The sequence below is a fragment of the Pyricularia pennisetigena genome, chromosome 1, assembly GCF_004337985.1.
Source record: "Pyricularia pennisetigena strain Br36 chromosome 1, whole genome shotgun sequence".
NCBI classification, from domain to species: Eukaryota; Fungi; Ascomycota; class Sordariomycetes; order Magnaporthales; family Pyriculariaceae; genus Pyricularia; species Pyricularia pennisetigena.
Window position 1 is genome coordinate 1285562 of NC_043740.1, and position 21622 is coordinate 1307183.

At 52.2% G+C, this 21622-nt stretch overlaps 9 protein-coding genes across 9 annotated transcripts; 3 read left to right on the forward strand and 6 right to left on the reverse strand.

The window, feature by feature from the left end:
- Positions 1–126, reverse strand: PpBr36_06949 (uncharacterized protein; the record flags this gene model as incomplete). The annotated part of the gene is made up of 1 exon (XM_029894089.1): positions 1–126. A coding segment is annotated over one exon (126 nt), but the record flags the coding sequence as incomplete, so codon positions are not given.
- A 1341-nt stretch (positions 127–1467) lies between these two features.
- PpBr36_06950 (uncharacterized protein) lies at positions 1468–4134 on the forward strand (the record flags this gene model as incomplete). The annotated part of the gene is made up of 1 exon (XM_029894090.1): positions 1468–4134. The coding sequence occupies one exon, from the start codon at positions 1468–1470 to the stop codon at positions 4132–4134; it is 2667 nt and encodes an 888-aa protein (XP_029748189.1).
- A 997-nt stretch (positions 4135–5131) lies between these two features.
- PpBr36_06951 (uncharacterized protein) lies at positions 5132–6969 on the reverse strand (the record flags this gene model as incomplete). Its single annotated transcript, XM_029894091.1, has 4 exons — positions 5132–5185; positions 5272–6501; positions 6619–6646; positions 6728–6969. The coding sequence occupies 4 exons, from the start codon at positions 6967–6969 to the stop codon at positions 5132–5134; spliced, it is 1554 nt and encodes a 517-aa protein (XP_029748461.1).
- A 1263-nt stretch (positions 6970–8232) lies between these two features.
- PpBr36_06952 (uncharacterized protein) lies at positions 8233–8952 on the reverse strand (the record flags this gene model as incomplete). The annotated part of the gene is made up of 1 exon (XM_029894092.1): positions 8233–8952. One exon carries the CDS (start codon positions 8950–8952, stop codon positions 8233–8235), a length of 720 nt encoding a protein of 239 aa, XP_029748173.1.
- Positions 8953–12255: 3303 nt separating this feature from the next.
- Positions 12256–12636, reverse strand: PpBr36_06953 (uncharacterized protein; the record flags this gene model as incomplete). Its single annotated transcript, XM_029894093.1, has 1 exon — positions 12256–12636. The coding sequence occupies one exon, from the start codon at positions 12634–12636 to the stop codon at positions 12256–12258; it is 381 nt and encodes a 126-aa protein (XP_029748450.1).
- Positions 12637–13782: 1146 nt separating this feature from the next.
- Positions 13783–14795, reverse strand: PpBr36_06954 (uncharacterized protein; the record flags this gene model as incomplete). Its single annotated transcript, XM_029894094.1, has 2 exons — positions 13783–14608; positions 14677–14795. 2 exons carry the CDS (start codon positions 14793–14795, stop codon positions 13783–13785), a joined length of 945 nt encoding a protein of 314 aa, XP_029748448.1.
- Positions 14796–16365: 1570 nt separating this feature from the next.
- PpBr36_06955 (uncharacterized protein) lies at positions 16366–17322 on the forward strand (the record flags this gene model as incomplete). The annotated part of the gene is made up of 2 exons (XM_029894095.1): positions 16366–16395; positions 16525–17322. The coding sequence occupies 2 exons, from the start codon at positions 16366–16368 to the stop codon at positions 17320–17322; spliced, it is 828 nt and encodes a 275-aa protein (XP_029748449.1).
- A 476-nt stretch (positions 17323–17798) lies between these two features.
- PpBr36_06956 (uncharacterized protein) lies at positions 17799–18767 on the reverse strand (the record flags this gene model as incomplete). The annotated part of the gene is made up of 2 exons (XM_029894096.1): positions 17799–18366; positions 18466–18767. 2 exons carry the CDS (start codon positions 18765–18767, stop codon positions 17799–17801), a joined length of 870 nt encoding a protein of 289 aa, XP_029748446.1.
- Positions 18768–19755: 988 nt separating this feature from the next.
- On the forward strand, positions 19756–21312 carry PpBr36_06957 (uncharacterized protein; the record flags this gene model as incomplete). The annotated part of the gene is made up of 2 exons (XM_029894097.1): positions 19756–20614; positions 20693–21312. The coding sequence occupies 2 exons, from the start codon at positions 19756–19758 to the stop codon at positions 21310–21312; spliced, it is 1479 nt and encodes a 492-aa protein (XP_029748447.1).
- Positions 21313–21622: the final 310 nt, after the last annotated feature.

Consider the following 21622-nt stretch of genomic DNA (forward strand, 5'->3'; position numbering starts at 1 on the left):
CCCCCACTCCACCTTGGCCATTGACAGCACTTCGCACGCCCCCCCAAGTCGTGCTGGCCAGGACCGGGCTGTAAACCTCTTTGGGACTTTTCCACTTGTACAGTACCTGTACCTGGCTGCCGCCATCTGCGTTAGCGTCTCTCCCGAACACTCCGCATTTGACCCAGGATCTGTAGTGGCTCCTGGTTCGGTATTCTCGTCTACACTCTGCCGGGTTCTTTCAACTCTGCCTCGCTTGTACCTGCTCTGCCGTGTGTGCATTTTGTTCAAATCTTGCCCCATCCCCGCACCCACCTTTTGCATACGCCATTTCTGTGCTCTCTGTTTCTAACAGTTCTTGAAAGGTTTGCGGCCTCAAGCTAAAACCCATTGAAGATTTGCCGGTGCTGTCCACGGTAAGTGAGTATTCTGTAATTTCCCCATTCTTTGTAATCTATTGTTGTGTGTGTTTACTTCCCGGCTGTTCAACAAATCTGGAACCTGCCGACCCAAACCGCTGTCTCGGCAAATGCGCCTTGATTGGCCATGGTTCTGCCATGATCTTCGACCATTGTTGGCCTTGGATTCCACGAAACTGACTCCCCAAGGAATTTCTGGAACCAGAATCCGTCGACCCACCGCCGGCGTACTCGCTGCTTGCTCCTCCTTCTGCGATCGCATGGTGCCGAGCCCAGACACAAGCGGTGATCTTTAGCCCATCTTGCGGGGCGTCCCACTGGTCTGACGAGCTCTGCAAATAAACCGTTATACTACAGTCGATCGGAGTCAGCAAGATCGAGCTCCAGAGTCGCCAAAGACCCTAGGCGAACCAAAACCAAAGAGGCGTCACTCAAGCGGCATCAAAAGTCGCACAAGGGAGCCGCCGCATAACACATGACACCAGAACACCAGGACCGGGAAAGTGCTGCAACATTCGCCCAGAGACTACTGCGGTTGGTCGGATAGAGAAGGCGGGCGGCAGGATTCCTGACCGGGGGAGATTACCGTACTTTGTGCAACGCACCGTCTACAGAAATCTAAACAACTAGCCGAACCGCCTCGTGGCCAGCACTGTAGCGAGGGGCCGAGATATCAGGTTCTACTCACACATCGGCTTGCCGTTACGCTGCTTATCGAGTTTTGACGTACATAACAACAGCAAACCAAGCAGCTCGAATCGCCTATGGAAGGTTCTGATGAGCTGAGACGACGAAAAATCCCACACAGCGTTTGTCAACCTCAGCCGTTCACTCTGAGCCACCGCCAGCCTAGAACCAAACCTCAAGGCTCAAAATCGAGGGTGGAGGCCATTCTAACGCATCTTTGGGTTGTATGAGCAATTAGCAACCAGTTTTAAGCGAGAAAGATACGGAATCGCATGCTATCGAACACATAGTGCCTCCGAGTAAATCGAGTTCCCGGGTACGCTGGAGTCGCTCCCGTACCTGTGGGACGCTCTCGAGGCATCTGGCATAGCGCAGCCTCACAATGGATGCTGCGTTACACAACCCATATGCTCGATCTCCTAACCCCTCCACAAGGTCCTACGATTCATCGTCGGTGTCGTCCGCAACGTCCCCTAAACCCTCTCTCCATTACGTGGGCGGTCTGATGAACACAAGTGCGCGGCCCAGTGTGGCCGCCCCTCCACAGCCCATAGGCATCCCATCGTTACCGCCACTGCATCAGACGTCGTTCCAACCGTATACTCCGGCCACAGCAGCCTCCATGATGGGACGAGACTCACTGCCGTCCAACGAGTCGGTGGCGAGCACGCCAGGTCCGTCCAACGCCCAGCTGCCACTGGGCCCCAGCTCACAGGCGCAGAAGAGAGCATACCGCCAACGACGAAAAGATCCGAGCTGCGACGCTTGCCGTGAGCGCAAGGTCAAGTGCGATGCTACCGAGACGACGAGCTGCTCAGAGTGTTCGAGCCGAAACGTAAAGTGTCAGTTCACCAAGGAGACCAACAGGCGTATGTCTTCTATCAAGCAGGTGCAGGATCTCGAGAAGCAGCTGGACAAGATCAGGCGGGAAAACAGCACCCTGCGTCGGATGCTGCAGGACCGGGATGGAGGTCCTGGCGGTATGGACTTGGATGCCGAAGGCGGCGAGGCCCAGTCGTTGCAGGCCCAAATACCCGAAATCGGAACGATACCAAAGCCAAAAAAGAGGCCACCGCCAATGCCCGAGCTCGGCAGGACGAGACCAACCATTCTTGCCTCCTCCAAAGGAATCTTCAAGACGCCAGCACACTACCGCTCATCACAATCTTCACGAGCGTCGTTTTTCGACCCTCCACGACCCGAATTACCTCAGCGCAAGGCGGCAGATCAGATTTTGAACGCCTACTACGCTTCTATACACACGACATTTCCCATGATTCACTGGCCCACTTTTCAACAGTCGGTTGATGAGCTCTACCGGCCCGGCGGATTGCAAGCAGCAAAGCCATCTTTGCTGTCCTGCTTCTTCACAGTCTTGGCCGTCGGCAGTCTCTTCTCGCCCGATTCTCATCGATCGAATCTGGCTTGCGAGCTCGCCGACGCAGCACGGAAAGTGATAGATCCGTGGACAAACGAATATGAACTCGACCACGTGCGGACTCTTGCACTCATGGCGATGCTACTTTACGAGATGAACTTGAAATCCGTCGCATGGACCTGGGTCGGGTCCGCGGTCAGGATGGCCCAGGACATGGGCTTGCACGCCGACTTGGGATCTTGGACCATGCTAGAGGGCGAAATGCGTCGAAGGGTCTGGTGGACGGTCTACGTTTTGGAACAGAGCATGTCTGTAGAGATTGGCCGGCGGACCATGATCGATGATAGCGACTGCGACGTGCCTCTGCCTGCCGCCGTTGACGATCACTATGTTCATACCAACGAAATTCGAGTGCCTCCGGGGCAAGACCCACTAACACATACCTTCATACCAGTTATCAACGTCGTACGCTCATACTCGGCGCTGGGGAAAGCACTCAGCGCCCCAACCCTAACGTCGACGCACCTGTCGACTTTCGATCAGCACTTCGCCTCATGTCTGAGGGCCTTTCCCGCACCCTGCGACCTGGCGAACCAAAACGTGGCCCTGTCCCCACACTACCTAAACCCCTTGGCATACCTCTATAGCGCTAGAATGCTCCTCCACCGCCACAACCTCTCTCCCATCTGCCCCCCGGAAGCCCGAAGAACCGCCATCGAAATGTGCACACTCACCGGGATCGACACGGCAGCCTCGGTGGCACGTACGCCTCCAACATTACACGACACGGCGAGTGCGATTCTGACGGTTCACCTCTTCCGCTGCGCCCTGTTCCTCAGCTTCACGGGCTATCTCGACGAGGCCATCATATGCACCCGAGCACTGACGGCCATCAGCTCGCGACGTGACGTGGCCATTCCCTGCGGGAGATATATGGCCATGTTCCTGTCCAAACTCACCGCCAAGCGATCCGAGTACGCCGACTACCTTGTACGCTCCACCACCTCCCCAGGCCCTCAGCACCACCACTCCCCCTACAGCCAACCTCCACCACGACCAGACCCCAGCCAGCTTCGCGAGATGCTCCTCTGCGACGAAGAACTCCTGGTGCTCGTGGGTGCAGACCTGCAAGCCGACGCGAACGTGGCTTGGGTCTGGGAACCGAGCGGCGACCCCGAGTCCTCCGCCAAGGCGACCGCAGCCTCGGGGTTTACCAGCAGGTCGGCAGCCGGGACCGCCACTACCGCCGGAGGCAGAAGCAACCTCTTCAGCGTCGAATACCGCGTTGGTCTGACGGAGGATGAGAGCCGGGACTGGGGCGGCTGGGAGCGGGTCGACGCCATGATCAGGGCTCTAGGAGAGGCTCCCCAGCCGCTGCAGGTGGCCGCACCGGCGCCCGCAGGGCCTGTTCTCCACCCGCAACAACACCAGGCCATGTCGGGCGGCACGCTGCCGCCGCTGCAGGCGTGGCAACCGCCGCCGCCGCCGCCAGCACACCAAGCTGTGCTGCCACCAGTCAAGGTGGAGCACGGCGCCGTGGCTCCACGGTCCGGACTGAGTCCCGGGTCCGCCGCGGGGCCTGCGGGCGAGGGCAGTGTCACGGGGAGCCCGTCGGTGGGATCGGCAAAGAGCAAGAGCCAATCGAGGATCAGCATTGCAAACATTATATAAGCCTTGCCTTACCTTGGGAGCTTTGACGGTGTATACCCAAGGTTTTTGATTTCCAGAGCTTTTGGCAGTTGACACTCGTCTGTATTGTGGGTGGGAGAGTAATACAAAATGGGGGGAAAGACGAGAGAAAAGAAAACACCATGACTTGAGATGTGGGGAACTAGTGGTGATTAGCTCCCATTCTCTGTCTAACCCTCTTCTACTTAATTCTATCTGTTGTCCAGTTGTTTAGCGCGAGATTCCCCCTCCTTTCCGGATACTTGTAGCTGGAAGACGTTGTGCTCGCGGCGTTTCTGTCCTTTGGTCAAGCCGGGATTGGGCATAACCTGTCTTTTGGCTCCTTTATTGAAATCTTTGTTTTTGACATTTTCAATCACATTTGGCCCTGCACGTGTGACGAGACGGGCGTTACAACTGTGTTCTAAATTACGTTTATAGGATATATACCCAAACTCACGGCATGAATGTACGGCAAGGCTGGTCTTGCCATTCTACAGCCAAGATCGAAAAGGCTGCATTAGGAAAGTCAAGTGAGTGGGTCAACAAGATGGGTGAAAAAAACAATTAGAATCGTTTCAACGTTTGGAGGCGGACCCGAGAGTATTTGTTTGTCGAGACAACTGGTCTGGGAACTGGTCGTCAGTCGCGGATCGTGCAGATGTTCACTGCCATAACCGCCATCACTAATACGACGTTTGTACAATTCAGTAACCAATTGGGTTATTCTTCTATTCTACTTCCATTGGGAGAAAGAGCCACAGACGAAGGATTTCTACGCTCAACAAGTCTGATAATGTGGACTCACTCTAGGCAAACCCAGTCGGGTTGACTGGCGATCGTAGAGAGACCGAAAGTCCATGGCAAAGTAGCACAAGGTCTATTGACGTTTTATTGGATCAAGGACCAAGACTTTAGCTTCTAGCGCGCGGCATCGACACCCAAGACATATGTAAGCCGACCGTAGTGTTGAGAATCCCACCTCTCTCCAGAAGCCCCACTAGCAAACTGCATGTGTCTTGCCGTGCTTTCCTTGCAACGAATGCTTCTCTTTCTGTGGTGCGGGGGGGTTCCCGTGAGAAATTAGTACTTGATTTGGCTTCAAAGAAATTCAATTGACCTCTGCATGTGCTTGCTTACCCTGAACTTTGGATGGTTGTGCGAGGCCTTCCCGCTATGCGTTCCATGCTTGTGGATGACATCCTGGTGCCTCTCGAGCTCCTTCTTGTCCATCTCGTTGAGCAACTCCAGGCTCAACTTTATGTCGGCAATCAACGCATCGCATCGGTTGCGCGTAAAATCCTCCCTGACCACGACGCGCAACATCTTGAGGTTGTCGGTGTGCGGCGCCATTGTGTACGCGGGAACGACCCAGCCCCTGACCCTGAGCTGGTGAGCAATTGCAAACTCATCGTAGACCCTGTCCTTGTCTGGGTTCAACCGGAAAGCCACCAGCGGCAGGCCCTCTCCGGACTTTTTGGACATGATGCCAAACCCCAGCGCCTCAAGGCTGTCGGACAGGTAATCGGCCGTACGGGTCAAGTTCGACATGATGGCACGGTATCCATGCTTGCCGAGACGAATCAGCTGGTAGTACTGTCCAATGACCTGAGAGGCACCTTTGCTGAAGTTGAGCGTGAAGGATGCCTGGTCGGCGCCGAGGTAGTTGATATTGAAGACGAGCTCCTGGGGCAGGAACTCGGCCGAGCGCCAGACCACCCAGCCCACACCGGGATAAACGAGGCCGTACTTGTGCCCGGACACGTTGATGGACACGACGCGGTCGCAGCGAAAGTCCCACTCCAGGTCTGGAACAACGAAAGGGGCGACGAAGCCACCGCTGGCGGCGTCGACGTGAATCGGGGTCTCGAGCCCGCGCTCGTTGAGCAGGTCATTGACGGCGCGAACATCCTCGTACTCGCCAGTGTACGTCGTCCCTAAAATGACGCAAATACCGATGGTGTTCTCGTCCACCAGGTCGACCGTCTCCGTGGGATCAATGACGTAGCGGTCCGGGGAGCAATAAACGAGCTTCTCCTCGACCTCAAAGTAGCGAGTGGCCTTCTCCCAGCACACCTGGACAGCGCTGCTCATGATCAGGTTTGGCTTGTCGACGGGCTTACCCTCAGCCAGGCGCTTGTTCTTCCAGCGCTTCTTCATGGCCAAGACGGCGAGCATGATGGCCTCGGAGCTTCCCACACAGCTGGTTCCGACTGCGCCGACTCCCTCGCCGGCTCCGATTGGAGCATTAAAAAGGCGTCCTATCATGGCGACACATCTGTTCTGGATGTCGGCCGACTGGGGGTACTCTTCGTAATCAATAAAGTTTTTGGAGAAAGAGTCGGCCATGAGCTTCTCGGCTTCCTCTTCCTGCGGGTGGGGAGGGTATTGTCAGCTTGCATGTCTTGGCAGGGGTCAAAAGATGTGGAAAGAGGGGTGGGTAGGTAGGTAGGTAGGTAGGTAGGTAGGACAAGATCAACTGCGCACCATGTAAGTCGTCACAAACGAAGCTAAGCTACAGGTTTCGGCATTCAACAATTAGCTTTCAAGCAGCAACAACCACAGGAACTCATGCAGGCAGCTTTGAGGCACTGACTTGAGCATCGGGTTACCGTCCAAGCTGAGCTCGTCCTTGATCATGCGATATGCAACCTCCTTGGGCATCTCGTGTTCTGGCATCTCGTGCTTCGGCAGATCATCAATGGCAAAGCGAGAGCCGTAGACCGACGTGGTAAACTTGTCGTCGTCATTGACAAGCTGTAGATGGACCTTCTTGACATCACTGACGATTTTGTCCTCAGCCTCCTCCTTTGCGGGGATTGACGTGAGGTGAACCATGTTGGCAGCGAGGATGGCAAGCGTATGGGAAAGGCTCTCGAGAGCGTAGGAACTGGAAACGACTCTGCAAAAAGTCGTGAGGTGTGAGCGGTTGGAAGGACCTTCTTTTTTTCTTTTTTCAACGTCTTTTAGGTAAAAAAATGTAAAATGGAGATGCGAGTCGATGCCAAGCATCCCGTCGTTGGAGCTTTATGGTGGTGGGTTGCTAGGGAGGGTAGGATGGTGGAAGCTCACCCCAGGAAGCGTCGTCATCGATTGCCCTAATCTAGCCTAATTCTAGACTAGGCCGTGTCAGACAAATCGCGGTTAAGAGCTACAGGAGATCCTTTTCTTGGAGCTTTGCTTGTCAAGGGACTCACCTCCTGCCGCCAACAAAAGCGGTCAGCTCAACAATAACGTCGTCTGATTGATGCATCATGAACGCTGCAAGCTCATGCATGCAGCCCAGGTAGGTGCGGAACTGTCAGACGAAATCGAGAGGGGTGGCCAATGGGGTCAGACCCGGGACGGAAGTTGCACCAGCTGTTGAGCACTGAAGGGGTTCGCGTTAGTTGTCTGCAGAGCACTACTGGCTTCCCGTTGTCAACATGGAACTGCTTGAATTCATGACCAAGTGGGGGGGTTTGATTCACACTCGCACAGCTTGGATACGCCAGTGGAGGTAAAAGAGTGACTTGATTAAATTTCCGCCCGATCCCTCGAGCCCATATCGATCGCTCTAGGTATCATGGCGCAAATGGTTTTTCTCTGGCATTTCCAACATGAAATCATCGACATGGGTACGTACTCGTTTGAAGAACGAAAATAAAAAAGAGGAAGAGGAGAGCAAGAGTTGCTCCTGGCGCTCTAGACCGGAGGTGCTCCATCCAATGCGGGGGCGGGCCGCGGTGCCACCCATTCAACGCCATGGTGTCAGAGACGTGAAAGCTTGTTTTTCTTAGGGTCTACAGTACAGAGTACAGTTAGGTACGGACAGACCAGTACCGCATGGCCCCCTGTCTAGTCAAAGCGGTTGCGTCACCACACAAAGTACCACGCACCAGGGTCATTACTGATATATCCAATAACATCTTCAAGGCTGCACGTGTTCCAGATGCATCCATGAATAATTGTATGCGTGTGTTTTTTTTTTTTTTTTTTTTTTTTTTTTTTTCTCGTCGTGCTTATCTACCCATCGCTGCGTTCCTAGAGATCCAAATTTCATGCCCAAAGATATCATAATGACTGTGAAGTGAAGCCTCGTCAGCTCCCACGGCCCCTTCTTCAAGCATCAGAGAGCTTGCCACAGCCGTCACCACACTCCCCAAGAGGCGCCGACTCCCGCCGCTCGACCTGGCCCTTTCCCCTGGCCAGCTCAGCTCTGAGCAGCGAGATCTCGGCCGCCTGGCGACGTATGGTGCTGCGGTAGGCGACGCAGATGCCGCGGGCGTGCTCCCTCCAGTCGCGGACGAGCGCGGCCCTCCCGTGTGAAACGGCCCTGTGCTCGCGCAGCTGCCACGACAGGTCCCTCTCCTCGCGGCGCTGCCTGGCCAGCAGGCCCTGCATGTCCTCGATGGCGCGCTTCATCGCCTCCATCTCGCCGTGCTGCCAGCCCACCATCTCCTGCAGCGATGCCAGCTCGGCCGAGCGGAGGTGGTCGTCGCTGTGCTCGTGGCTGGTCCCGCGTCGCTGTGTGGTTTCGCCGCCCGGGCTGCCGTTGCGCCAGGATGGGTCGCTGGCTGTCATGTGGTTTTCCGCGGGTTTGTCGTCGCTGTTGGGCTCCGAGTTGAGCTTGGTCGGCTGGAGGATCTGGGGTCCGCGGGGATTCAGTGATGATGATGTAGATGATGTAGGAACTCGGCCCTTCGGTCTGCTGCTGCTGCTGCTGCTTGAATGCCAGCCGTTGAAGCTGCGTACGCCTTTGCTCGAGTAGAGGTTTTGTGCAGCCTCTGCAGGAAAAGATGGGTTGCCATCCGATGGTCTATTTGAATATGAACTGTCCATGCTGTGTGTGATAGCGTTCGTCCGTGTAGTAGCGTTTATTCTTGGCAAATCAAGTTGCTATGCTCTTTAAAGAATAACTTGTTTGCTCGTATGGATGCTTTCTATTTGAAATCGAGGCCCTGCCTTGGGTACCTGAAGTGAGCCCGAGGTGAAGCGAGGTGGACAGGGCAAATTTCTCGAGGCGGCAAACGGTCATTGAATTTTGAGTCGGAAATTCCCTCTCTCAAAGGCCTTTTTCTTTCCGTAAAAAGTCCCGCATGTATCTTTTTGACTTGAAACGTGGTATTTTATGGCCTCGTCCTTGGATGTTGTAGACATTGCAGCCCGCTTTAGTCCAATCCAGCACCCAGATTACATCCACACAGTCCAAGGCCAGAAATGCTAGACTTCCTCACCCTGTGAAGTTATTCACCCTAAAAGTCCGCCCGAAAGGCCCCAGATGCACCAGCATCTACTGCAAGCTCTATTTGCTCGCGCCCCTTACCCAACATGGAGTTAGTAATACTATTATGTATGAATGTTCGATCCCGTCAGATAAAACAAACTCATTGGTGCGGACATCTTCCACAAGCGGCAGCGTCCAGCGGAAGTGGTTGGGGGCCAACCAAAAGCCTCGCAACCTCAGATTCTGGACTGTTGTCAAGTGCCATATACTGGAGTTTTATGTCCCCTCTCTATCCCTCCATAATGACAATGCTGATAGACCCTATAGACTATGCATGTCAAGATACTGGATCTGTTAGATTGGAGACACAAGGACTGATTTTCGGCGACCTTCATTCTGGCTATTCCGGCCAAGGTGGCGGTTTGATGTACTGTAGTTTGATTTTCCACCTGATTAAGAATCTTGAAAAACTGGGACTGACCCGCTGTCAAAAAAACAGGGGTATATGACAGTCTTTATACCAAAGGTCCAACATATTTTACGGCTCATGAGCCATGTTTGATGTTTCCAAAATCCTTTTTACATAATCGGCCTTTGCCCCTTTTTTCCCTTCCCATCACCTACAGGCTTGTGACCGTTCGGCTTTTCCTTGTTGGCCTCAGCGGCTATAATTTGAAGGCCCTGAGGGCGTGGAGTGTTGTCTTCAAAAACAATGGAACAATCCTCGCCAAGGTGGAAATTGACTATGGCTCCATCGACCGGGACACTAAACTGATGGCCTTTCTTATATTCGTCGTTAAGTAAATGTTGGCCCTCGTAAATCACCAAGAGTAAGCAAGCGAGACTAGGCGAAATCTTCTTCGGCGCTGCGTTGATAGCTCGTGGTGCTACTAGGACGATGAAAGTGAAAGCCTTTCCAAGTTGCATGATTCTTCTATAGAAGATAAAATTCGAAGATGGAGGAGGTTATGAAGTAGGTAATTTGTGGATTGAAATAGAGTACAAGAGGACGGAATGCAATTTCGAGTGTAGATGAGTCGAATTAGTTGCAGAAGTGAAAACTTTTGTAGAAGTGTCGATTTTTAAAGAGTGAATAGTCGGTCGTTGTCTTCGGTCCACCGAGGACCCTTTTTGCCGCCTTTATGAGGTGCAACGACGTACCGAGGCGAAACCGACAAAGTGACCGAAAATAGAAAAAAAAAAAAAAAAAAAAAAAAAAAAAGTATACCAGCATCAAGGCCCTCCAAAATCATTTTCGTTGGAAGCAATATATTATGATTTTCTGGGAATTGGAAATTTAATCAGCAACCCGCCGGAAAAACACCAGCACTACTGCCGGGCATAGCCGATGCGACCCAAGCTCGAATGCATAGTGGACTTGAAGATGGCACCCAGGCTGGGCACCGGATCGAGGGTGACTTTCGACTCGCGTCACTTCCGTGGCATAGCTGTCGCGTAAACATAAGGACATCAAGTATCTATTAATAGGGGTCAAGAGTCGGTCAAATGGGGCTATATTAAGCAGCATGTTGTTTGCTGTAGCTGGGGAAAATTCCGACCAGGAGGTTCCTGTCCCAGACTTGATCAACTTTTTGGATATCCATCAAGCCTCAAGGAATGTGACCGACATGGACTAGACCAGAAGCCAACTGCTTGGCTGTCATGATGAGCACTCTCACAAGTTTAAATTTATATCCAATCAATACGGGATAGCCCCCGTTGGGCTTGACGCTGCCCAAAGTTTTTTTTTTCTCTGGGATCTCCCGTCCAAGGGATACGTATACATTTAATTGTATCCAATCTGTCATAAATTTGACTTTTTCAACACAAAAATTTCTCGCTAATAAACAAAACACTCGCATCTGGAAACTTGAAGGTTGAGTAGAATAATACCATGTGTTGCTCTTAACAGATAGCGAACAAATGATTATAGGATAACATAATTGAGGTTTGAACAAGTTGTATAAAACTGACCAAGGTCGATAATATCAACAGAATATGGATAGAAATTTGCAGATTAATACGGTGCGATCAAGGCTACCGTATATTTCCGGGATTTGAATATAATATGTTAAAAAGGGGTATCAGCAGTCGGACTTTTGTTGGGAAGCCTTGTCCACTTTTGGATTACACTGTCTACAGTAGAGTCTAGACTAGTGAGTCAACCCGATTTTATTTCCCCAACCCGGACCAACAATGCCCAAATAGAAACACATGCCTAAATGCTTGTTTGACGATTAACCGCTCAATTGATTCCCCTTGAAGCAGGCACACTCATTTTCGAAAGAGAAGCCTTTTATTAGTGCATACTCGTTAAAGATGAAGGCTTTGTCATGCTGCTACCAAGACCGTCTTCAAAAGCCCCAAGTGGATAATCGGAGGCCCAGAGTTATCTTTATGCTCAAGATACTTTGTCATCCATCATTAAAGGGGGGAGGATCTCCCAAAGAAATAGCATTCATGGCAATGGACGTTGACACACAATTGCTTGTGATTAACCCAAACAAAACCGGTCGGCAAAAGAACCGCGTGTCCCAATGAGCCCACGACGACGGTGAGAGTACAGTATAAAGTATAAACTACATTGGACTGAGCTCCGGTATGGAGCGACGTCGTGGCTAATCTATATACAGAGTGTTTTGAATTTTTACCTCGGTGACACTGGAACCAATCCTTCATGAAGGCGCTCTAACAGAATCAACAAGGCTGTGAGGATAACTGATATCTCTCCCCGTTGACAAACACTTATCAACGCAAGTGGCCTCGCGACAAGGAATCGACTAGACTGAAGTAAAAGCCTTGTGTCACTGGTAGTGATACTTGCCCTGTATTACCGCTTTCGTAACCTTGTCCCTGAGATTGAACGGTCAATATCGAGAGCCTGTTCATCAAGTTTCAACCCCCTTTGTGCGACGGGTTCATTGTGTCGGTGTGCCTTGTACCTCATGCCCACGCAGCTTTTTATGACGTTCAAGCGCCTCTTCATGAGCAAATATTGCGTCGCATTGCGGATGCGGACAGGTAAGCGTACGCGGCCGCGGAACAAGATAGACCCTTCTCTCACCCCGCGGCTTGTACTTGCGGCGCCGTGAATGGCCAGCCTCGCCGGGCCGTGACTTGGAGCCTTTTCCAGGCCGCTGCTCGTGATTGTTGCCCCATGCCTGGAGCCCAGCGCTTGCAGCAGCACCTTTGATTTCGTGAGCGGCAACAAGGCCGTCTTGCTGATCAAACTCGTGGCGTTGGATCCCGGAGTCGCTCGCAGCAGGGGCAGCGAGGGCACCGATGGTGAAAAGAGCCATGATCCGGACAGTATTGGATATGTGCATGTTGATTGTTGACTATCAAGCCATAATAGACAGGAAGGGAGATAATAATAAAAAAGAAAAGAAAAAAAAAAGGTGTATAATACGGGTGTTAAGCAAGAAGAGACGAGATCCACAGGAGAAAAGATCGGAAACACAAGGCTGAACAAGGGAAATAGAAACTGACCAGTAATTCACAAGAGATCAAACAAGACCTTATATAGTATTATAGCTACCCTGGTGCCTTAATACAGGTCGCGATCCCATCATTCAAGTATTGAGAGCATGTGCTATCCACATACGCATCCTCACCTGATTGGACACAAAGAAAAAAAAAAAAAAAGAAAAAAGAAATCTAAGGATGACGGCCTAAAAAAAAACAATCAACAACTCCACAATCTGCCCGACTGTCCCGTTATGTCTTTGGCGTATGGTAAATTCGGGAAGGTGCTTCCTCTGCGACGCCGTACCTTTCCGTGGCTGGTGGTAGCTACTAGCCGACACTGGTCTCCAGGCCCACTCAAGCATACATGACATGTTCTGGGGGCGGATTTACACCATCTTGGCCGGCATAGCCGAGCACGGTAGCCTTGCACTGCATTTAGGCTGTACCTTGCTGTCATATTTTAACTTGGAAATGTGCGTAAAATAGCAAAAGTTTCAAATTTTTTCAGTGCCAGATTTGTCTAGTCTTTGCGTGTTTTCCTCACCCCTTGACGAAGACATTGAATGGGTATGCCCAACGGTTTGTTTTGTGTTGGTGGGCTTGTATCTAGTCATCTGTTTCAAGTAAGAAGAAGAAAAAGAAAGAAAAAGAAAACAGAGCATGGGACCGATGTACAAGTCACAATCTATTAGATCTCATAGAGTCCAACACCTCATCATTCTTGGCAAGATGGGAAACTCATACTCGATGTCTAATCTGTGTGGCAGGCGGGCAACCAGCTACGTTACAACATGATTTTGTCTGTACATTCCCCAAGGCGAAAACCCCTCTCAAAGTTAGCGTAGACACCTCCTACCTTTTGACTGACAGTGCCCAACCACGCTTTTATCCATTGTAGCTCTCTAAGCAACCAGAAAAAAAAATAATAGTAAAAGGATCTTCATCTCGGCAGAAGAAGAAAAAAACACTCCCCAAACTCAAGAACTCATCCACATGCCACCGCTAGCACCAACCAGAGACCCCGTCATCCACCCCGACTCGGGACTGCAGATCATGCCCACGACCCCCGCAATCTCCTCCGGGTAGGCCGCACGCCCGCCGTAGCTCTCGGCAAAGGTCCTCTGCAGCTCGCTGTCCCCCTCGCGGGCGGGACACAGCGGCGTGACGGGGTAGAAGCTCGAAATGGCGAGCTTTGCCTCGTGCGGGGCGGCGGCCAGCATGTCGGTCATGGTGGAGCCGACGCCGACGGCGTTGACGGTGCAGCTCTCGGCCAGCTCGCGGGCCCAGGTGCGCGTCATGGCCTCGAGTGCGCCCTTGGCGCCTCCGTACAGCGTCAGCCCCGCCATGCCGACCTTGGACCCGACCGAGGAGAGGTTCACGATGCGCCCGGAGCGGTCCGTGGGCAGGAACGGGCGGCAGGCCTGCGTCAGCAGGATCGGGCCCAGCACGTTGGAGGCGTAGACGGCGTGGAAGTCGTCCGTGGTCACGTCGTCGAGCAGCGCCGCGTGGAAGAGCGCGGCGCTGTGCACGAGAATGTCGATCTGCAGCGCCCCCGTCTTGGGGTTCCTGGGCAGGGAGGCCTGCGAGTGGGCCACGATGGTCGCGCAGCCCTCCTTGGTCCTGACGTCGGCTCGCACCGACGTGGCGGTCACCGAGTGCGTTGCAGAGAGCTCCTTGGCGAGCGAGGCGGCCTTTTCGTCGGAGCTCTCCGAGAGGTAGATGATGCAGATGTTGGCTCCTTTGGAGGCCAGGTTGCGGGCAATTGCTTCGCCGATGCCTGTGGATGGTTGCATATCAGATGTGCTGTTTGTTCTTGTGCAGAAGAGAGAAAAANNAAAAAAAAAAAAAAAAAAAACCGTCATCCGGTATACGTTTGCCTACTTCTGGCAGAGCCCGTGATGAGTGCGTTTCGGCCCTCGTGGACTCGAGAGGTTATCTGGACGTTGTTGGATGACATTCTTGGATCTATTCCCTTGTTGCTTGGTTTCATAAGTCTTTGTCTGTTTTGGCGGGGCTGCTTTAATGACGGTGAGGAACAAAGGAACTCGAAAAGACACCAAAGGCCAAACAAAGGATAGACTAGCACACTGAAAAAGAAATACCCCTCATCACTTGAACCGGAAAGACCGGTATCTCGATAGGAAGAGTGGCGCTCCAGGGCTCAAACTGTGGAGATTCTTGGAGCCGCACTTTGTTGTTTTCGGTTCTACACGCAGCATCTCAAGGAGACTAACCGACTTGAACGAGATACCCCATATTTTTTTTCTAGGGCTTGGAAAGCTTGGGAAGATGATATCTGTCTGTTTCCTCTTGGTGGAGACCGACAAAAAAAGATTGGCTTAGCTGACCGACCTTATCTACAGCCTACTATCTTGGATCAAAACTTGAGGAAATCCAGGAGCGAGTATGAAAGGTCGCAATTGGCTAAGTTAACTCATTCGTAGGCTGCCTTCGCGCCATATATCGAACACGATCCAAATTACGTTTATTCTTTACCGTCAAAATGATACCGCAAATATGCCATGCAAGACACCGAGCGGGCTTTCTTGTGTCTCTGATCTTTGTGAGGTTTTCTTTGAAAAGGTACAAAATATGATTAACTTTGCAGTTCAAGTGACTAGCTGCCGACAACGCCTTTGTGCGCTTTTTCAATTCCTCCCTTTGTCTACTGGTAGCAGTATATTCAAAGATCAGCGTAGAAACATGAGTGGATCAACATTTCAGAGAAGAAGTATAAGTGCTCTTTAGAGGCTATGATGAATAATATCGACAAGGGATGGCTTTGCTGTTTGAATAAAGCACGGATAGGTGAGCCAGCACAAGGAAAATCATAAGGAGCAAGGACGTCAGAGATCCTGGCTGCTTTGTTTCGATATCTCATGATTTATAAGAGTGTCATATTCCAAGCTTTACTCGACTTGTTGATATCAAAGCTCGATTGGTATTTGTCCAGAACGCAGTCTCTTCTCTGGTCTGCCTGCCCACTGTGTCCCTGGTCAGCTCGCGAGACATTCTTGTTTGATTGTTATTGTACTTGCGTGATATCTGGAATCTGGATACGCCTTGGTCCCTGCCTGTGGTTGCCACCACAGTAGTCCTGGTTACTGGGCATCTTCCTTTGGTCTCCATGGTGATTATGCCCGGAGCCACTCTTCAATAGAGCTGCTTGTGTAACAATGACCACGTCACAAGGTGAGTCGGTGCTGAGGAAAGGTCCACTCCCTGGATTTCCATCTGATGTTTGCTTTGAGCTATGAAGCAAAAGTCTCTTCTTTCGCGTCTTCTCCACTTCTTGGTCACGTCGACGTGTTGACGCTGTAAATAAACAGCAGCCCGGGACCACACGTCTGCTCGGCGGTTTATTTAAAGACAGCCACTTCTCTTCATCCTTTGCAGTTGATCCGGGCCTTTCCTCTCAACCTTTTGGTCAGATCAAAGAGCGACAGTAGCTCCCACTCCGAGACAATTCATTCTTTTCAATCTCATAACATAGACGGCAACAATCACCGCCTCAAGCAACTGTCCCTCGTCAGATTAAAAACAAATTAGCAGTACAAAAAATGCCATCCGCTCAATCCAAGGCTAGAGAGGTGAGTTCAGTTCCCACTCATCCCTTCCATCCATGATCCATCCACACACACTCACCTCCTCTCTGCCCCTCGGATGAATGTAACCATTTGAAACCCATAAACAACCAACTGACAGATCCCTCGACACAGCCTACCCGAGATGAGCTCCACGACAGCCTTGAGCGCATGACTTATGAGCGTGACCTCCTCCGAGAGCAGCTCACGCTCCTGGAGAAGGCAGCTCACGAGCGGCAGATCCGCGACAGCAAGAACCTCGAGTGGACCCAGAACCACCGCGACAGCCTCTTGACCGGCTTCCAGCGAGTGAAAGCTGAAAACGAGACTCTCACGCGCGCCGCGGGCGTCGCTGCCCGGAACAACGAGCAGCTGAGGGCCAAGCTCCACGAGGAGGAGGGTCGCCACCCCGCCCGCTGCGACAAGGTCAAGGAAGGCATGTGGAACGACAACTGGAGGCTGCAAAGCACAGTGTACAACCTCTCGGACAAGAACGATGACCTGCAGAAGCTCTTGGCCAATCTCGAGACCAAGAACAAGCAGCTGGAGAAGCGCGCCTCCCGCCTCGCCGGCGAGAGGGACGACCTCACCCGCAAGGTCGATGACCTCAGCCACGAGCTCCAGGAGGCCAGCCGTGGCTACTATGTCGAGGTCGCCGAGCTCCAGCGTGGAGGCTGGCCATTCGACGACCTCGTCAACGAGAACAACAAGCTCCGTGATCTGTTGAAGGTCGAGGAGAAGGCTCACAAGAAGACCAAGGCGGAGGTCAACGAGCTCAAGAATGTTCGCATCAAGAAACTTGAGGAGCGAATCAATGAGGTCCAGCAGATTAGGGACTACCTTCAGGACGAACTGGAAGATTCGCAGAAGGACCGTCGCTACCTCATCCACGAGATAAAGCGTATGGAGATTGGTAGAATTCTGCATTTTTGATGTTGGGTGTTTTCACGAGCAAGATGACCTAGGGAAAGGATAGCGGGGAACTTGTATTATGATGCGGGGGGATAAATATGTTAGAGGTCTAAAGAACCTCTCAGAGTCCCCCGAGACTCTCTCACAGCTGCGCTTTGTGAGGGCATTTTTTCTCAAGTGGTAGTTCAGCTGATGTGGGAAACAGATACTTGAGAAGTTGGGGAGCACAGAACATTTGAAATCATGTCGGAGTTTGGGGCAACATGAAATAGAATTATTGGCAAGCATACAGTCAATCTAGTAGTTGGACGAGCCACTTTTACTCTGCAGTGACGAAGTGGCCCAGTTAGCTAGTCGTCAATGATCTGTCAAGCCTGGAGGTTGGGATGGGCTAAACAAAACAAAATCCGTAAACCAGAATCGGAGTTGCTTCTGCAGATCTCATCTTAAATCATGTATTGAACAAGCAAACTACGATGCTAGTACATGCTACAATTCTACGCTTCTTCATCGAGCCTCAACTCAAGATCAGCGCTAAACACATTTATCCCGTTTCCGACTCCCGGGTTGCTCGGGTGCCTCGTCGAGTTCTTCAAAAAGCAATTGCCGCCCTGGCGCGCAACAGAGGGCAGGTTGATATCCATCGTATAGACGGCCGACCGGCACACCAAGTGACTCGGCAGGCCTTTCAAGAGTTTGTTGTGGCTGGCACAAGCATCAAAGCAGTCTTGCCACCTGTATGCCATGATCGCCGTGATGTCTTCTATCACGTTCCCGTCCGTCCCCATGCCGAAGTTGTTGATCTCGCACTGCAGACTGAACAATCGATCGTCAAAGCTCCTGAAGCTGTGCTGGTGCATACCAGGACACGGCATCGAGAGGCTCTCGATGTCGCTTCGCGGAGGTGCCGCATAATTCACGAGACGTGCTGTGGGCGCCGTGGTTGGCGATGCCGCTGATGGTGTGATGGGATCTTTTGTCGTAGACGGCGGGGTTGGTGACGCTGCTGCTGGTGGTGTGTTGACAGATGCATCTTTTGCCGCGGGCGAGTCTGAGAGAGGAGGTCTGGTCCCCAATAGAATTGTTCTTAGTGACTGTTATGACACCCAGAGATTATAGAATAGGAACACTTCAACATAATAAAAAAAAAAAAAAAGCACTCACCGATTGACAAGCATGGAACCCAGCACCCCTCCTACAATGGAGCCGCCAATAACAGCCCCGAGCAAGACGGCCAGCATTCCAAATGCCCAAGTAGGTATAGCGAACGGTAAATCTGACTTGCGCGTATGGTTGAGGTCATGGCTGGACGACGTTATAGTGTTTGCAGACTTGGGATTTGAGGAGATCACGGGTGGCTGCATATGCCACGGGTCATAGGCAGGATACTTGAAGCTGTCCTGTGCCTCAGCCGCATACTCCAAGCCGTGTGCTATCACCAGTTGCGGGCCATCTTGTCTGCTCATTTCGTGTAGTTTTTGCCCAAGGAGTTGCCACCAACCCAGGCTGGAGAGTGCAGTTTTAAGAGGTAAAGATCGCTTGCTTGGGGGCTGGTCACACCCATCAGATCATGCCACCGGAAGGCATTGCAAAAAAAAAAAGGCAAAAGAGAGCCCAAAGAACACAGGTGAAGGAGGGAATCACAACTGGAAGGGCGCCCTTGTATATCAGCCTCAATGCTGAGAAAGCTCTATGATCATTTTTAAAATGGCCTTCGCCTCATGGGGGCGGCAGGAGTGCATCCTGGACCATAGAACTGTTATAATTGGCAAGCGATCATCTCACAGTGGATTTCTTGGCAGCTTACTTACTTGGCGATGAGGACATGCTTTACTCGAACCATAAAACGTGTTCTTGGCTCGAGGGAAGAGATTTGTTTACTGGAATATGTCAGCCTCTATTTTGTAGCCTACTGTAGTCTACTGTAGTCTAGTCTAGTATCCAGTGCCATCCATTGATGACTTGCTTGGATTGTGCTAAGTTGTTGGGTATTTTCACGTTATTCCTTTCGAGTTTCACTTTCTTCATGGGAGATGGTATGTAGCAACTTTGGTGCATGCATGCGAGAGGCGTTCTACACTGCATCGGCAATGAACAGAAGTGTGGTAACACCCATGCAACTCAATGCAAGACGTGGTAACGCTGCAACTCTTCGCAACGAAATGGAGGTTGTCTCGTTGTATCACATCGTGCCTATCTGCTAGGTCTAGACCTAGTCTACTTACTGTACATGCGCTGTATGCGCCCTGTCCTACCCCACCGGCGGATCGCCAAGAACCCCAGCACTGCCCGAACCCCACTACAATTCAGACCTGGACCTTCCCTAGCCGGCCTAGCTTCCTATCCGTCCCTCCGTTCATCCATCCCATGTCAACTTTGAGCTGCAGCAATCTGGCTCAAATTCCAACCCCCCACTCTTCGACGTCGCCTCTCGCCCAGTTGCCAATCAGCAACATGGCCAAAGAAAAGAGAAGGAAGAAGTCGACCGGATCGGCAGGCAAGACGATCGTTTTTCTGCACCCTGATCTTGGTATCGGCGGCGCTGAGCGGCTGGTCGTGGACGCCGCTGTTGGCCTGCAGAAACGTGGTCACCGTGTCGTCATCTTCACTAGTCACTGCGACCCGAGTCACTGCTTCGACGAAGCCCGCGACGGCACCCTCGACGTCCGCGTCCGCGGCAACACTATCGTGCCCCCGTCGATCCTGTCGCGCTTCTCCATCCTCTGCGCTATCCTCCGCCAGATACACCTCATTCTGCAGATCACCATATTCTCGAGCGAGCTCGCCGACCTCAAGCCCGATGGCTTCTTCGTCGACCAGCTGAGCGCTGGCCTGCCGCTGCTGGCTGGCCTCTCGCCCCAGCTCAACTCCCCGCCGCCAAACATACTTTTCTATTGCCACTTTCCAGATCTGCTTCTTGCGCAGGGAAGGCAAAAGTGGTGGAAGCGCTTGTACCGTGTGCCCTTTGATCGGCTAGAGGAGTGGAGCATGGGATTCGCGGACGCAATTGCCGTCAACTCTGGCTTCACCAAGGGCGTCGTCTCGCGCACCTGGCCGGCCCTCGCGGCCAAGACTGACCTTCAGGTGGTGTATCCTTGCGTGGATGTGCGCGTATCAGGAGAGGCGCCGAAGGAGGGTCAGAGTGCAGCAGACGACAGCAAAGAAGATGTGACGTCGGAACTGGACTGGAAGGAATCCAGGATACTGCTCAGTATCAACCGATTCGAGCGCAAGAAAAATGTTGCATTGGCAATTAAAGCCTACGCGGGTCTACCCAAGCAGAAGCGGGAGGGTGTCAAGCTCGTTATTGCAGGTGAGGATATCGACGCTAGGCCTGGCTACATCAACATTTTGTTTTTGCGTCTCTGCTATGCTAACTCGTTTTAATCAGGCGGCTACGATAACCGCGTGCCTGAAAATGTCTCCTACCATACGGAACTCACAAACCTGGCAGACTCGCTGGGTCTCCGTCATGGGACCACCAAGACGGTCGTCACAGCATTAGGTCTCGCGCGTGATCCTTCGATCGACGTACTATTCCTTCAGTCCGTCCCTTCAGCGCTCAAAACAGCGCTTCTGCGATCAGCCAAACTGCTGCTATACACGCCAGCAGAGGAGCATTTTGGCATTGTGCCTCTGGAGGCAATGCTGGCAGGCTTACCCGTCCTCGCCTGCGACAGCGGTGGTCCCACCGAGACTGTATTGGAGGGCGTCACTGGCTGGCTGCGCTCACCCGAGAAGCCCGAGGAGTGGACCAAGGTGGTAGATATGGTTCTGAACCACCTCTCTGACGAGCAAAGGGATGAGATGCGTGCTGCGGGTCCCAAGAGGGTCAAGGAGAATTTCGCGGAAGAGCAAATGGCAGAGCGGCTCGACAAGATCTTTGATGATATGGAGCAAAGCGCTTCTGTGAGGCAATCAGGAAGCGTACTGCTCATATCTTTTGGCCTGGTTTCTCTGGCAGTGGTCGCATTTGCCGTCTCGCTTTTCATGAAGTCCATCGTTCGGTGAGGATTCTCACATTTTCAGATGGTGGACACGCTTTTCGCATGACATGGAATACAATGAGGCGTGGGATAACTGGGCTTTCTCGAGTACTTTGGTGTTTTGATACCCTGGGGCAAAACCCCAAGAAATACCAAATCATTGCATCTGCATTCGTGACAACCTTCACATGAATTTGGAAGCTTAACGGCATCCATACAGGTTATCCTACTTGGTGAATCAAGGTTAGATGTTAGATGCGTTAGATGCGTGCGTACGGGACAGACTTCCAGCAGCTTAGTCAGCGTTGGACAGAGGTATACAGCGGTGTCCGGCC